A 13,777-nucleotide genomic window follows, 5' to 3' on the forward strand; every position below is an offset into this window, starting at 1 on the left:
TGTTCTTCCAATAATATTCTTATCATTAAATGACTATAGTAAGTGTATACAGTCAAACTTCTTTATAGTGATAGTATTTGTCCGAAAAGTCCATGATTGCTATGAGGAGGTGCTATTATATATGTATACTCATATTTGACGTTTACATCTCATTAAACTGGTCTAAACAAAAGAATGCAAAATAAGAAATAGCATGAATATTAAAAAAAAAAAAAATTAGTAGATTTTTCGTTATGAAGTTATGTAATAACTAATGTGTGCCATTTAAATACAAGTGCCATTTAAATACAATTTCTCTTTGTATGACTAAAAAAAAAAAGGAAAAGAAAAGAAAAGAGTAACTAGTAAAGTTGCCCGGGTTCAAGCCTTGGAAACAATCTTTGGCAGAATTGCAAGGTAAGGCTGCGTACAATATATCCTTGTGGTAGGACCCTTCCCCGGACCCTACGCATAGCGAAAGCTTCAGTGCACCACGCCGCCTTTTTTTCTTCTTTGTGTGACTATAAATTATTTCATCTTGTAAAAGGAAAAATTTAAAAGTTAAATTATTTTTAATTATAAAATCTGAAAATTACACAAATACACAACTTATATTTTCAATATTACAAAAAATCTAACTCCCTAAACATATTACAAAAATCCCAACATATATACAGAATGCTATGTATATATCGGCTATGTTATGTATATTAACTAGGAAAGAGAGTAAAGTAATTAAAAAAATGGGAAAAAGTATAATTACTTTCAAAAGAGTTCATATTTATGTTATTTATACTTATAAAATATGACATCCTTTTGAGCCGAACTAAAAAGAAGATAGTGTCATAAATTGGGACACATGTATTAATATTTTTTTCATTAGTCTATCAGAAACAATATCTCTATCTCACATCTAAGGTGTATGGACTGTATACATTTACCCTACTTACCCTCCCCAGACCCCACTTGGTGGAAATATACCAATGGGTATGTATGTTGTTGTTACTAGTTAGTAATATACTTATTTCACTAAAGTTTCCCTCTAATGAGCTAAACTATACTCATTCATTTTCCCTTTTTGTTTGAAAAGACACAGAATATTTTCCCTGCTAAGTTTGCAATCGAAAGTTGGACTAGTGATCAAGATGTTCTCATAGCATGATGGAATAGTGCAAGAAATAACTGTCATAATAAACACAGGTGCAACAGACACAACTTAAATGCAGACACCGATAGAGCAAGATCCTCCTACATGCCTCAGAGAGTACATCAATGGATGATACAGAGAGCAATGAATGCAGTTTCTAAATCTAAGGACCTCGAAAACTGTCTGCTTTATCCAGTCTTGAGGTGCCTGAGCTCGAGGATTCTCCCATAACATCAGGAGAAGATGCTGGACGAGTTTCACGCTTCAAAGAACTGGGCAATCCTGAAACTTCCTGAAAAAAATTTAAAGGACTAACACTTCTTTAGGCTAAATTTACACAATTCCATGATCAGGAGAGAGAATGTCATTTTGAATTGTTTGCTCCATTTCTTTTGCACAACATTACCAACCACCATAAGAATTGAGATGACTGATTCCCCACTCAATATTCAATAGCAAGCAATTATACCATTAATGTTTCAAAATCTGAGCAAATCAACAACTCTAGCCAAATCACTAGTTGCCACTGGAAATGCAGGCCTTGGATAAATATTATTGCTATTATTCTTTCAGACAGAAATATCAGGTGCAGAATGATCTCTTTCCTTCATAATGCAGTGACTGCACTATTTTAATCTTAAAGGCAGGTATGTGCGCTCTGATGAAGCATTCCCAGCATATGAGACCGTCATAATCATTTCCTCTGAAGTTATATCTCATTTAGGGGGTTTAAGAAGAAAAAGGTAAATGCTTCAATTCAATTGTTACAGACACAATGCAATACAGGTGGCCCTTGACCCGAGCTGTGTTTAGTTTAATATGTATCAGTAGCAATAGCTGCTTCCAGTTAGTCAGACCCCCATCTTTTTATTTCATTAAGGACAGTTTAAAATTTAATTGCGACATAAAGTATCAAAATAGAGAATGAAGTTGCATCATGAGCTACAAACCCTAGATAAAGGAACATATTTAGGATGCACCACTTATTAGACCGATCAAGCAGTTCTTACAAAAGCTTGGATCACAACGAAAATCTTATTGGAAAGAACAATGACCTTTATTTTTAAGGTTTTATTCAGTTTCATTATAAGTTGGAGTGAAACTTTAGCACAGGGCTTCATACAGAGGTCTTTTTTGTTGTTAGATTTCATGCAACAGTCTCCATTAAGAAAAAGATGGCAACTTACAGAAGAATACAAGTAGGAAAGGGAAGAGTAAGATAACATGGCTGAGATCCTCAAACTTGAGTGGTTATCACACAAACTCATGAGAATGTTCCCATGTGACACTAATGCAGCAAGAAAAATCATTCATGCACCTTACCTTCATCAAATGCAGTCTCAAGTCACAAGGCCGAACTTGATTACCAATACAGGCCATAACAAAATTTGAATATTGGAACAACACATCTGCAGCGGCTTGCTTCTTTTCTTCAACCTGGAATTGTATATGAGAGTTAAAGCTAATAACAGAATATAGAAATAAAAACTGCAAAGGTGTCTCATGCACATTGGATGGTAATCAAACATTAACGTTCCAGCATTCGGAGGTCAATCCTAAAATAAGGAGAACATTTACAGTTCATTGAGGTCAGCATAATATCTTATATATGTGTACATGTTTCTAACCATGCTTGTTTTCATTCTTAAGGAAATACATGTATAAGAAATATCAATGACTACAAATGCTTAAGAGAACGATAATCATCAAACCAATTCCAGGGCTTTTTTTTCCGATACTGTAAATAATTTAATTAATGTGAAAAACTCCCGTGTACAAGCAGAGAACCTACACAGTAATATGGTTCTCTTTGAATGTCACACAACCTTCTGTACTGACAAGAACTTCATGGTACACCAAAAACTAAGAACAAGAGACTATTTCGGAAAAGAAAAATATATGCCTATATCTCTATATTTCGCAGTTAAACTCTTCCATCAATCCCCGGAGAGATGAAAACTCTCTCATTTAGTGAGGATTTCTAAGAAGGGCAGCCCGGTGCACTAAGCTTTCACTACGCACAGGGTCGAGGAAGGGTCCGATCACAAGGGTCTATTGTACGCAGCCTCACCTTACATTTCTTCAAGGGGTTGTTTCCGAGGCTTGAACCCGTGACCTCCTGATCACATGAAAACAACTTTACTCGTTACTCCAAGGCTCCCCTTCAACATTATTAACAATCGGAATTTCCTATATAAAATTATTTCATTTGATTATCATTTTTCACTTTGATTACCGGTTCCTTTCATCGTTCTTTAGCTAGAATTTCACCAAACTTGGTCAAAGTTTCAATCCGAGGAAGACCTCCTTATCTTTTTATTCCTGAAAGAAAGATTAAGGGTAGAATTGCCACCTCTTAAGCCTTCCCGATTGCTGACAGATAATGCAAAACTAGAGACTAGAAATCAATACTCACTACTTGCTTAAAAACACCATTTGATTCTTCACATTCGTCTAAGCCTTGATAGGCAGAATTACCCAAAACTGTGTTTGTGAGAGGTAACAGGTATCCGGTGGAATAGTTGAGGTGTGCCAAGCTGACCGTGACACCACCGTAATTAAACAAATATTAGGAAAAAAAATTCCAAGAAAGAGATGGAAGAAGAAGCTCCTTAATTACTCAAAGAATAGATTGATTACAGTCTACAGATTTGACCAATTGAGACATCACTAAACAATATTCTGAATTTCACCATTTGAAATGATTAACTAAGTTTTGATATATTTGTTTTCTGCCCAATTTTTATATTCATTCTAGACTCAAATACTACTAAGGGCAAAGGTTCAATTCTCTTTCTTCCATTCTTAAATCTACTTTGTGTCTGGTAATACTGGTTCTAATTGGTCAAAGGTACCCACTTTATCACTTCTTCCACATTTTTTTGTTTAGAATTGTTCAACTGCATCCGTGAAAGCCAAAAGCAGAAGGTCTAAAGTCGCAACAAAAAACTCAAAAAGGAATACCCCTAGAGTTACAAAGCAAAAGAATATCAGACTCAACAGGAAATGGAAATGGCATAAAGCAGAAAGCTGTACCTCGTAATCGTCCTTCATGCCTGGGAAATATGGGTTTCTCCGCCCTCTTGCTTCTGCCCCTCAATCAAGAGACCTCAATTTTGCTTGTAATAAAACAATGGATTGTAGAATTATTGATGATATAGAAAAATTGACAACAGAAACAACAATGGCCCATTAGCTCAGTTGGTTAGAGCGTCGTGCTAATAACGCGAAGGTCGCAGGTTCGAGACCTGCATGGGCCAAAGTTTATTTTCTTTTTGGTTTTCTAATATCATCCTGATCGTAAAGTGTTCAGAAATTAGAAGTAAAGTTAATTATCGCACGACACAGCAGTAGCAGAAACGAGACACAAAATTAAAGTTGGAACAGATTAACTTAAAAAAAAAAAAAAACAGCGTAATAGTAAAGATGCTTATTACAAACTTCTCAATAACTGTAACAAATACAAAGTTTGTGTTCCATGTGGTGTACAAACATTTCCTGTACAGATTGCCATACTTTTGCTAATCAAAAATCTGCTTAAGCTAACCATAAAAAGTGGGTGAAAAAACAGCCAGCGTATGCTTATTAAAACTTTTGCATAAACTACAAAACAGATACGAAATCAGCATTCGACGTGCAGAAATTTCCTGTACAGATTGCAAAACTTTTGCTAATCAAAACTCTGCTTGAGCTCATGAGTTTTCTGAGCCTCCTGCATTTTATTTCTTTCTTCCGTTGTTGTTTTCAGTATCGAGAGATATGATGGTTAAGCTTTTCTTTTAGTCAGGGAGAGAATGGTGGAAACCATCAACTTGCTGTCTATGGGCTTGGTTAAATAAGCATCCATACCAACCTGTAAGCATTTTGCTTCATCTGATGACATTGCATGAGCTGTCAGTGCAACAATAGGAATGTGTGTTCCTGTCCCCATTTCCGATCTTCTTATTGCCTTTGTTGCTTCATAACCATCCATCTTTGGCATCTGTTAACAAGCAATTATATTTTCAAAATGATCATGTGGTGACAGTTAAAGAGTCAAACACAGCAATTTCTTATAACCGTAAATTCATGCTACACTTACTTGACAATCCATGAGGATCAAGTCATAAGGAAGGGGATAAGAGCCTTCAGCTTGGGAGGTAATTGAATTATCGTCTTCCTGAGGAGATTCATTTGTACATTCATCTGAATTAGACTCGGGTTTCAGTGCATCCACGGCCTGCAGTCCATCTCCTACAACAACCACTTTAGCTCCCAATTTTTCCAGCATTATTGTAGCGACTCTTTGCAGCACCGGAGTATCCTCAGCAAGCAGTATACATAGACCTGCTAGAGATTTCTGTCCTGCTACCTTGTCTGAGGAGGAATTAGTGACCTCTTTGGTGGAGGTGCTTGTTAAATTATTATGTTCTCCGTCCCTCGTCTGCCCCAAGTGGTTCCTGTCAGAAGCATTTTCTTCTAGATCTACGCTATTGAAGTCAATGAAGTAGTTATTTAAAGTCCCATAATGTGAGAGAGAGGCTTTGACAAAATTTTCGTCCCTCTTTTTTTCAGAAAGGAATGCACTTGCACATTTATCATTTCCATTATCTGACTTGTCAGAATCATCTGAGCAGGCGATATCAGAGTGGTTAGGATCAATTTCAAGACATTCATGCAAATCTCCTTCTACTGTTGCATTGTCAAAAGACTGCAGCTCAGGAGTTTTCTCTTTTATAATAGCTTCCAAAATCTGAATCATTTTCCCCTTATATAGTGGTCTATTGACCATAAGTAGGTGTCTCCTTCTCCGGAGTTCCATCTTAACGGTACTTGATGTATCATGGTAAAGAATCCATGCAAACTTGGCTTTGCCATGGTATTTATCAAGAAAATTTAGCTGCTCCTTCCATATACTTGTGCTCAAGTCAAGGATGCCAATGTCAACCACTATGACAAAAGGTGATGAGGCGCTAGGATCTTGAATCCTCAAATCTTCAGGTTCTAAACATTCACAAGGCGTGTCTTGCAAATGGCTTTTGGATATAGAAATTCCCTGAAGAATTTGAGTGAGCCCATTCCAGTCAGATGCTCCGCAAGTATGCACCCCATTTCTCTCTAACCACTGGGACATTATTTCTCTACCCATTCTGCCATTGAGTGCAAGCAGCACCTGCATTCAAGTTCCATCGTGAACGAATTGCTCAAACTTTCAAAACTATAATCATTTTAATTCAAGGTACATGAGGGTGTTTCACAAGTTCAAAGTAATTAGATATTTTTAATGAGGCCGGGGATCGTAAGGTCTAGTTGAGGATGGAATCATGATAAGATAATCAAGTGGGGATATCATATGATGAAGTGCTAAGAAAAGTACTTCGATGGGTGATTGAGAAAGGATGACTGAATCCACAGAGAATGATACTAACTCACAGATGATAAAACGAGTGAACTTAGCTAAGATGGGCTGGTCATATTCTAATATTCATGCAAATGCATCAAGGTGCAGCACTATAAGGATTAAGGTGTTAATGGGGAGGTAAATCTAGTTACCTAGAGTACCTACATTCTTTCGCAATCAATGAACTTAGCTAAGAATATACCTAATGGAAGTAAGGAATCCATATGGGCAATACTAACTAGTGGAATTAAGAATTACTGAATTAGTTGTTGTCAACTTCAATTTTCCATCTTCTCTAGGAGTCTTATTGGTGTGGTTTATCAGTTTAGGGGTAACTGTGACGCATGGTGAAATTAGAAAACCCCTAATTTACTCAAAATAAAAATTATCTAGTGTAGACTGAATTGGCTCAAATAAAGTGGAACAAATATACATTATTCATATAGCTGACCCAACTACTTAGGGCTTGAGTTAGCTGATTGAGTAATCCATCATGCTTTTATTCTCAAGTCATGTCCAAGAATAGCAGCAGTCTGAAAACCTGTAACGTTCTAGCATTCAAATGAATCCATGAACTCATGAATACATTTAGTCCATGAAGTTCTACTTACCCTTATTTTATGTTCCTCAAAACTAAACTGGCATTGGTGCCCAGCGACTTCTGCAGGACAGTTTAGTTGAAGGTATAGTTGCATCACCGTCCCTGGTCCATTTTTCTTTACAACTTTAATGTCTCCACCCATTTTGTTAACCTGTATGTATATCATCCTATAATCATTAGAAACTGCCAAACTTCACTTTTATTTTCCAAGGGGAATTTTCAAAAATGATGGACAACGTGGAACTTTGCTTGGAGAGTTGTTCACGCCATTGTTCATCTTGTAAGGGATGTGGAATGTGGAATGTGGAATTCTTTTTTCAAGCCACATCCACACTGAAATGTTTTTCTTGCGAATTCAAAATCTCAATTCTTGAAATTTATTCTTTTGAAACATGAAAAAAAAAAGATATTTGAACTCACCAGGGTACGTACGATGCATAGTCCAAGGCCTGTCCCACCATGCCTAAGTATGAGCATAGTCAAACAATGAGATTTCTTTTTTCAGGTACTAACTAGCTTTAAGGTGTGCAGGAAGTAAATTCATTCATTCATTCATGCATGTATCCTGTTATTTAACTAACAAAGTTTACCATATATGACAATGATGTGAAAACTTCTTACAAGCGAGTCGTCGAAGGATCAGCTTGCTCGAAACTTTCAAATACAGATTCCCATTTACTTGGATCAATTCCTGGAGCAACAAAAAGCGAAATCCAGATATAGAGAGAATGAGAGTTAACATGCAGTAGCAGAAAGTGGGAAAGATAAGTTAACTGGTGAACTTTATGGTTATTTAGGGAGTTGTGATCTTACCACAACCAGAATCCTCAACTTCAAACCACAGGATCATTTTGTTATCTTTCTTGGAGAATTTTTTCCCCTGGCTTTCTTGTCGCTTCAACTTCACTTTAGGAGCAGACCAAGAGTCTTTCTGATTAAGTGAAAAATTCCCTCCACGCGCACTCCCACACCATCCCCGAAGAATGATGTAGCCCGCTGTAAGGTACTCCAAATTGTAAAATCACCAAATGCACTTGTATTGCCAGAAATTTTCTTATCAAGACCCCAATCTCTTCATTTTTTTCAGAGTTTATGAGGACAAGTCGAAGGACGTGAAAATGTATCTATTAAAAGTTGCACTTACAGGTTGTAAACTTGAGAGAATTGCTAATTAGATTTGCGAAAATTTGAACAACTCTGGCAGAGTCTCCTTTAACTAATTTTGGCATATCATCTGCAGATAGAAATATGACAAAATAATATGCATTCAGAAAACAATATGAAGAGTCTCAAATTCAACTCTTAATAATAATTCTTTGTCACTTTCTATAGTTGTAAGGAGAACAGCGGATGTACCAGAGAGATCTAGAACTGTCTCAACATTATGATTAATGCACTGGACAGAAAACATATCAACAAGTCCTTCAAGTTCTCGAGCCAAGTCAAATTCTGTTTCTTCCAACACCAGTTTTCCAGATTCTACCTGATAAAAAAGTACAAGACAATGAATACAATTCTTCTTAGGTCTAATTAAAACAGCTCTTTTGAGGAATGAGCTTAAACCAGCTGCAACGTCACCCAAAATAGTCCATTAAAATCTTAATTACTACTATAATTTCTTCAAGGAACAGTAGTCTGACTTCAGTCAAACAAAGAGTACACTCTTTCCAATAGTATCATCAAAAGAGTTGTTAGCATGCTCTACTATATCAATATTCACAAGTGTTTTGACAGCTTAGTTTACTTTTGCATCTTACCTTGCTGAGATCCAAAATGTTGTTCAGAAGCCGAAGCAAGGCGGTGGAGCATTTACGAATCTGAGTAATAGTTGCATACTGTTCATTTGTAAGATAACCATCACTTATAAGAATGTCCAGCAAGCCAATAACTGCAGCCATAGGTGTTCGTAATTCATGACTGTGAAAAAACAAAGCATGAAGTAACTGTAGAAATGTACAGCTTGAACATTTGAGAAACTAAAAATTTAAATTGACAATGAATCTTTCGCTGAGGCAAGATCTAGAGAAGAAGAGCGGAAGTTAGCTACTTATCGTCTATATCAAAGTTAAAAGTAGAAAACAGTCCAAAAATAGGAAATACAAACAAAAAGCTAAAAGCTCAAAATAGTGTGTTTCATTGAGCAAGTAAAAATGTTAATGCAACTTCTGCTCAACCTGAAGCGAGTACCAGTTGGTTAATATTTCTTGGTGCACATGTTGAACATTAATTTGTCACGTAAGATTTCAGGTACATTATTATACCTATTCCAATCTAATTAAATTTGCATTTAGCAATGTAAAGCCAATGAAAGGATCTGTGTTTCTATCCTGGAGAATCCTTTAGTTGTCGAAGTCAGTGACTTACTGAAATTGATCGATCTAGTCTTATGGCGACAAAAAGTGACTAAGACTGAAGAGGTTTCTTTCTCTCCTTTACAGTATAACCTCTTCGTCACCACCACTGAACAACACAGTTACTAGATTCTGAGGATCATTAAAAGCAAAAAAAGTTTTGGTTTGATGTAACTAGCCATATGGCCAGCAGAAACTAGACCAGAGACAGGATTGACACTGGTGAAACATCTGAGAGCTTTATTTCAGATAATTTATTTTCATAAAGGGTCTTTTACTTGCTAATATGAGCTGTGTAAACATAAAACTACGCAAATATTTCTCTTGGAAGAACTGCTAGAATTTAACTCATTTTTAATGCACTAACATCCCAAATGCAGGTACAATTGTATTAAGCTAATAATAGAGGACTGGTGAATATTTACCTCATGTTCGCTAGAAATTGGCTTTTGTAATTGCTTGATGCCTCCGCTTTTCTTCTTGCATCTAACTGGCTTATCAGCTCCGCTCTTAGTTTCATTTCCTTTGACACTCCATCTGTTAGTACGAAGATGCAGACACATCCTATGATTAGGATGCATATTGATGCTGAGATCAGTATTACCAGAGTCTTGATAGCCCTCTCATCTACCTTTCCCATTATATATTTCCTTGGAATGATGATAACTCCTACCTGCAAAGTTTGCAGATCAGTAAGCACGGATGAATTAGGAAAACACGCTTAATCAACCATAATACTGAACTGTGGTAAGCTAACAATTTACCATTGGAAGTCTCCTTAACTGCAGGAAAAATGAGTCAATATAATAGAGCTGGTTCCCAAGTTTAGCATTCTCTATGTGCACTTCTTGACTTGGGGGAAACCTGTTTCCATATTCCTTCTGTAAGCACTCAGCTCCATCTCGTATAACTGGGTCTTCAGAATCAATAGCCATCATTAGCTTTGGTCCTTTCGTAGTATTCATCAAGAGAGGGCTATTTGTGGAAGTAGCAAGCAACCATCCTTCTTGGGAGGTCAAGTAAATGTGACCACTGTGGAATTCAACAATTTCTTTCATCAATTGACCTACACTATAAAGAGCTGTAGTAACTCCCACAACAGCAACTATGGTTTTGTTCGATGGATCCCAAACTGGCAGTGCTGCTGAAAGCAACGGTGAGTCTGTATACTTGCTCACAGCCACATGCCATGAAGCAGCACCATCTGGTACTTGTGATATACCAGCAATGTTGATCAACTCATCCGGTGGAATTATGCTTCGCTTTCCATTCCTTTCCCCAGTTGATGGATCTAAAGGTTCTCGGTACCAAATTGCTGAGATGTTGTTGTGTATAATTTGATCATTCCATCCTTGACGAGACGATAACAAATTTACATCATATGTACTACTTATAGAATAATTGGCAAGATCAGAGTATATGTAGAATGTATTGTTACTCCTGTGATCTCTGTGGAAAGCCTGAACAAAACCATTTTTATAGTTGATGGTTAAAGAATTAAGAGCTTTCCGACTTGCAAACAGTGCCCATGTTACATCCTTCATGGATTCGTACAGCTGCTGAGGGGCAAACATTAAAGTTGTTAAAAGATAATGAGAAGCTTGCCACTGTATCAAAGGTAAGAATAGTACCAAATAAGTTGAGAAAGAGGAGAAAGAAACAACCTCAACTTGTTGAGCTTGATCGACAGGGTTGCTGTACTTTCTGATTACATACTCACACAGCTTAACCTGAGCAGTGGTTATTTCAACAGTAGAATTCAAAATGTTCCACATCCGTAATATTGGTCTCTGAAGAAGTTCATGACGAAGACCAAATGCGAGTGTGTTAAGTGACTTTGTTGTGTAAACTCTGGTAAAATGCCATGTTAATAAAGTTAGCATTCCAATCAAAATAGCTAGCATCACCTGCATACAACCAATCATAAAGGAAAAAAGCCGAATCAACAATCTGAATAAATCTCCACATCATTTAACTTAATATAATGGCATCCACCACTAGAAACATAGGCTTTTCCCATCGCAAATCAATGGGAAATTTGTGTTACAAACATGATTTTTCCTACCCATTTCCCACCAAACCAGCTCACCGGAAAAAAAACCCATGGTGGGAAATAGACTCTCACTCGCTAATTGTTCCGTGTGAAAACACCACTATTTTTTTCTTTTCTCACTGATTCAATCAAAATATCAGTGAAAATAGCCACCAAACATTTTACAGTGGGAAATTTCAATGGGAAAATAGAGATTTTCTTGTAGTGATCCAGCAACACTTGTACAGCATCAAGATTCATTTTTTTCTATCTGAGATAGAAATTGGACGGTGAAACAAAAATCAAGATTCATTTACTTTGATATGCTTCCAGTAAACTAGCAAGAAGATAAGAATAGGCTGCTAGCACTAGTAGTTCAGCTGATTGGTACACTAACTAGTAATCATTGATATTTACCCCCCAAAAGAAAGAAACCAATAAAGTTCATCTCAGTTGTTGCTTGCCTTACAACAAACAGCCTGCAGTGGAAATTGACTTACCATGATAGCAAGGCGAACAACGAAAACACCTCGATAGGATGACTGACAAATACTAGTATCAAAGGGAAGTTCTTCATCAACTTCAACATCCTTATGTAAATTTCTCGGCGAAAGAGATTGGTTTCTTTTTGAAAAATCAGTAAATCCAAGCATCCTACTTAGAAGCCTCTCAGACAATGATTCCTTCACTGGAGGTGATGGAGATTCAATGCTTAGAGTAGTAGGCGTAGTAGCAGTTGCATAAGCTGCTATATTATGTGCCATTAATATTCTTTGTTAAGCTGTAAAAAAAGAATAATCATAAGACTAGTACTTGGCAGTTACAAGTTGAAGAGGAATTTTGGAAGGCCATAGACAGACAGGTAGTATAACTGACAAAGACTTAAAGAAGGACCAGTCAGTGTTATTATTATATACAAAAAATACAGGGTGCAAATGACCCAATGTCAGCGTGACACTGAATAGTTGGAGTTCCTCTCATACACATAAACCAAATTCCTTCCTATTCTATCGTAACCTTCTTTCATAGTTCATTGATGAAAATAGATGGTTCATAATACTTACATTTTAGAAAATCAATGCATAAGTATTTTTAATCATAAATATGTAAATACTATATAGTGCGAAAGAAAGAGGTATTAAATGATGAAGTAATAAATACAGATAATATAGTTAAATTATTCTTTACTTAATTTTTTTTCAAGATACTTGTAAATAAAAAATGTGACAAATAAAGTGATACAATGGAGTACTTTTGCCCACCACAGCACAAATAGTTTTTTTTTTTTAAAAAAAAAAAATTGGGGGTAGGGGAAGGGGAGAGGGAATTACAATGTGGGGAATCGAACCCTTTACAACAAGGTGGAAGTTCAGGTAACTAACCAACTAAGCGACTAAGATTCTCACACCACAAATAGTTAATTATTCACACTTGATTTTTACTTTTACTCTTAACTAAATAATATAACTGTAGTAATTTAAAAGTTGAGTGAAAACACAAATCATTTAATCATGGTTAAGAGAATTGTTTGTGAAAAATATGTGTCATGCATTTATTAATTTGGTATAAATATTGGTTGTGGATAAGTTTTTTTTTTTTTTTTTAATCAAAGATGGCTTTGTTCTTATTATAGGGTTCAAAACATATCTAAGTGAGAAGTACGTATCGCTCTATTGTAAGTATCAAAGAAGTTGTACATCCTTTGTCTTTTTAAATATAACGTGAGTTGCCTAGAATAACTTTAACAGTATAACAATAAAGGCAAATATTTTGAAATATTCCAAATAGATAGAGTGCAATATAAATTAGGAAGAAAGAGTATATAGTAAAATTTTCCCTCGGTTAAAATTTACACGCATTCGGTGTATACACCAAGTCAATACATGCATGACATATATTTAAATTTAGAATTCGTGTTACTTAATCATAATTAATTAACAAATAATTTACTTAATTTAAGTCCTTTCACCCCCAACCCCCAACCCCCAAAAAAGGACTTTTAAAATCTTGAATAGTATACAACTTAAAATGGGGTCAGAAAAGACTAGTCAAATGTTTTTAATCAATACTACTATTTTGGAGTAGATCAGAAAGATAGGCTAATAGAGTTTACAAGAAATCCTTAATCATTGGACTCACCACTTGAAACTTTTTTTCTTTTTCTTTTGGTACTTTTATCATACGTAACTTCCGGTTAATTGTACAATTGTGACTTGAAATTAAAAGAACAATATTTTGTAGCTATTGCAAATAAAGGGAAAAGAGTCACACAAATCTCCAAGGTTGG

At 35.9% G+C, this 13,777-nt stretch overlaps 2 protein-coding genes and 1 non-coding gene across 4 annotated transcripts; 1 reads left to right on the forward strand and 2 right to left on the reverse strand.

The window, feature by feature from the left end:
• Nucleotides 1-200: 200 nt before the first annotated feature.
• On the reverse strand, nt 201-4,309 carry LOC107859860. The gene is made up of 4 exons (XM_016704999.2): nt 4,163-4,309; nt 2,450-2,563; nt 1,298-1,418; nt 201-516 (listed from the first exon to the last, which is right to left on the reverse strand). Exons 1-4 carry the CDS (start codon nt 4,178-4,180, stop codon nt 251-253), a joined length of 519 nt encoding a protein of 172 aa, XP_016560485.2. The 5' UTR covers nt 4,181-4,309; the 3' UTR covers nt 201-250.
• A 3-nt stretch (nt 4,310-4,312) lies between these two features.
• On the forward strand, nt 4,313-4,386 carry TRNAI-AAU. The gene has a single exon. It is a non-coding gene; the product is annotated as a tRNA-Ile (tRNA).
• Nucleotides 4,387-4,541: 155 nt separating this feature from the next.
• Nucleotides 4,542-12,702, reverse strand: LOC107859862 (histidine kinase 1). Of its 2 annotated transcripts, none has more exons than XM_016705001.2 (13): nt 11,991-12,702; nt 11,123-11,365; nt 10,223-11,014; nt 9,884-10,131; nt 8,865-9,024; nt 8,464-8,590; nt 8,252-8,341; nt 7,921-8,103; nt 7,729-7,798; nt 7,528-7,570; nt 7,118-7,258; nt 5,208-6,278; nt 4,542-5,108 (listed from the first exon to the last, which is right to left on the reverse strand). In XM_016705001.2, the coding sequence occupies exons 1-13, from the start codon at nt 12,252-12,254 to the stop codon at nt 4,893-4,895; spliced, it is 3,648 nt and encodes a 1,215-aa protein (XP_016560487.1). In that variant the 5' UTR covers nt 12,255-12,702; the 3' UTR covers nt 4,542-4,892. The 2 variants fall into 2 exon arrangements, with proteins under 2 accessions (XP_016560487.1, XP_016560486.1); XM_016705000.2 differs by having other exon boundaries at nt 10,223-11,017; nt 11,991-12,444.
• Nucleotides 12,703-13,777: the final 1,075 nt, after the last annotated feature.

The sequence above is a fragment of the Capsicum annuum genome, chromosome 2, assembly GCF_002878395.1.
Source record: "Capsicum annuum cultivar UCD-10X-F1 chromosome 2, UCD10Xv1.1, whole genome shotgun sequence".
In the NCBI taxonomy this organism is placed as follows: Eukaryota; Viridiplantae; Streptophyta; class Magnoliopsida; order Solanales; family Solanaceae; genus Capsicum; species Capsicum annuum.

What these genes read in the sequence shown, in the direction of transcription:
- LOC107859860 (XM_016704999.2), bottom strand. An exon ending in TGAGACTGCATTTGATGAAG is followed by an intron (nt 1,419 to 2,449) that starts GTAAGGTGCATG and finishes AATTTTTTTCAG; the next exon opens with GAAGTTTCAGGATTGCCCAG. An exon ending in TAAAGCAGACAGTTTTCGAG is followed by an intron (nt 517 to 1,297) that starts GTCCTTAGATTT and finishes TCCTTTTACAAG; the next exon opens with ATGAAATAATTTATAGTCAC.
- LOC107859862 (XM_016705000.2), bottom strand. Translation starts at nt 12,254, where the DNA reads ATGGCACATAATATAGCAGCTTATGCAACTGCTACTACGCCTACTACT. An exon ending in AGTTAAGGAGACTTCCAATG is followed by an intron (nt 10,132 to 10,222) that starts GTAAATTGTTAG and finishes CAAACTTTGCAG; the next exon opens with GTAGGAGTTATCATCATTCC. An exon ending in GACAGTTCTAGATCTCTCTG is followed by an intron (nt 8,342 to 8,463) that starts GTACATCCGCTG and finishes TTCTATCTGCAG; the next exon opens with ATGATATGCCAAAATTAGTT.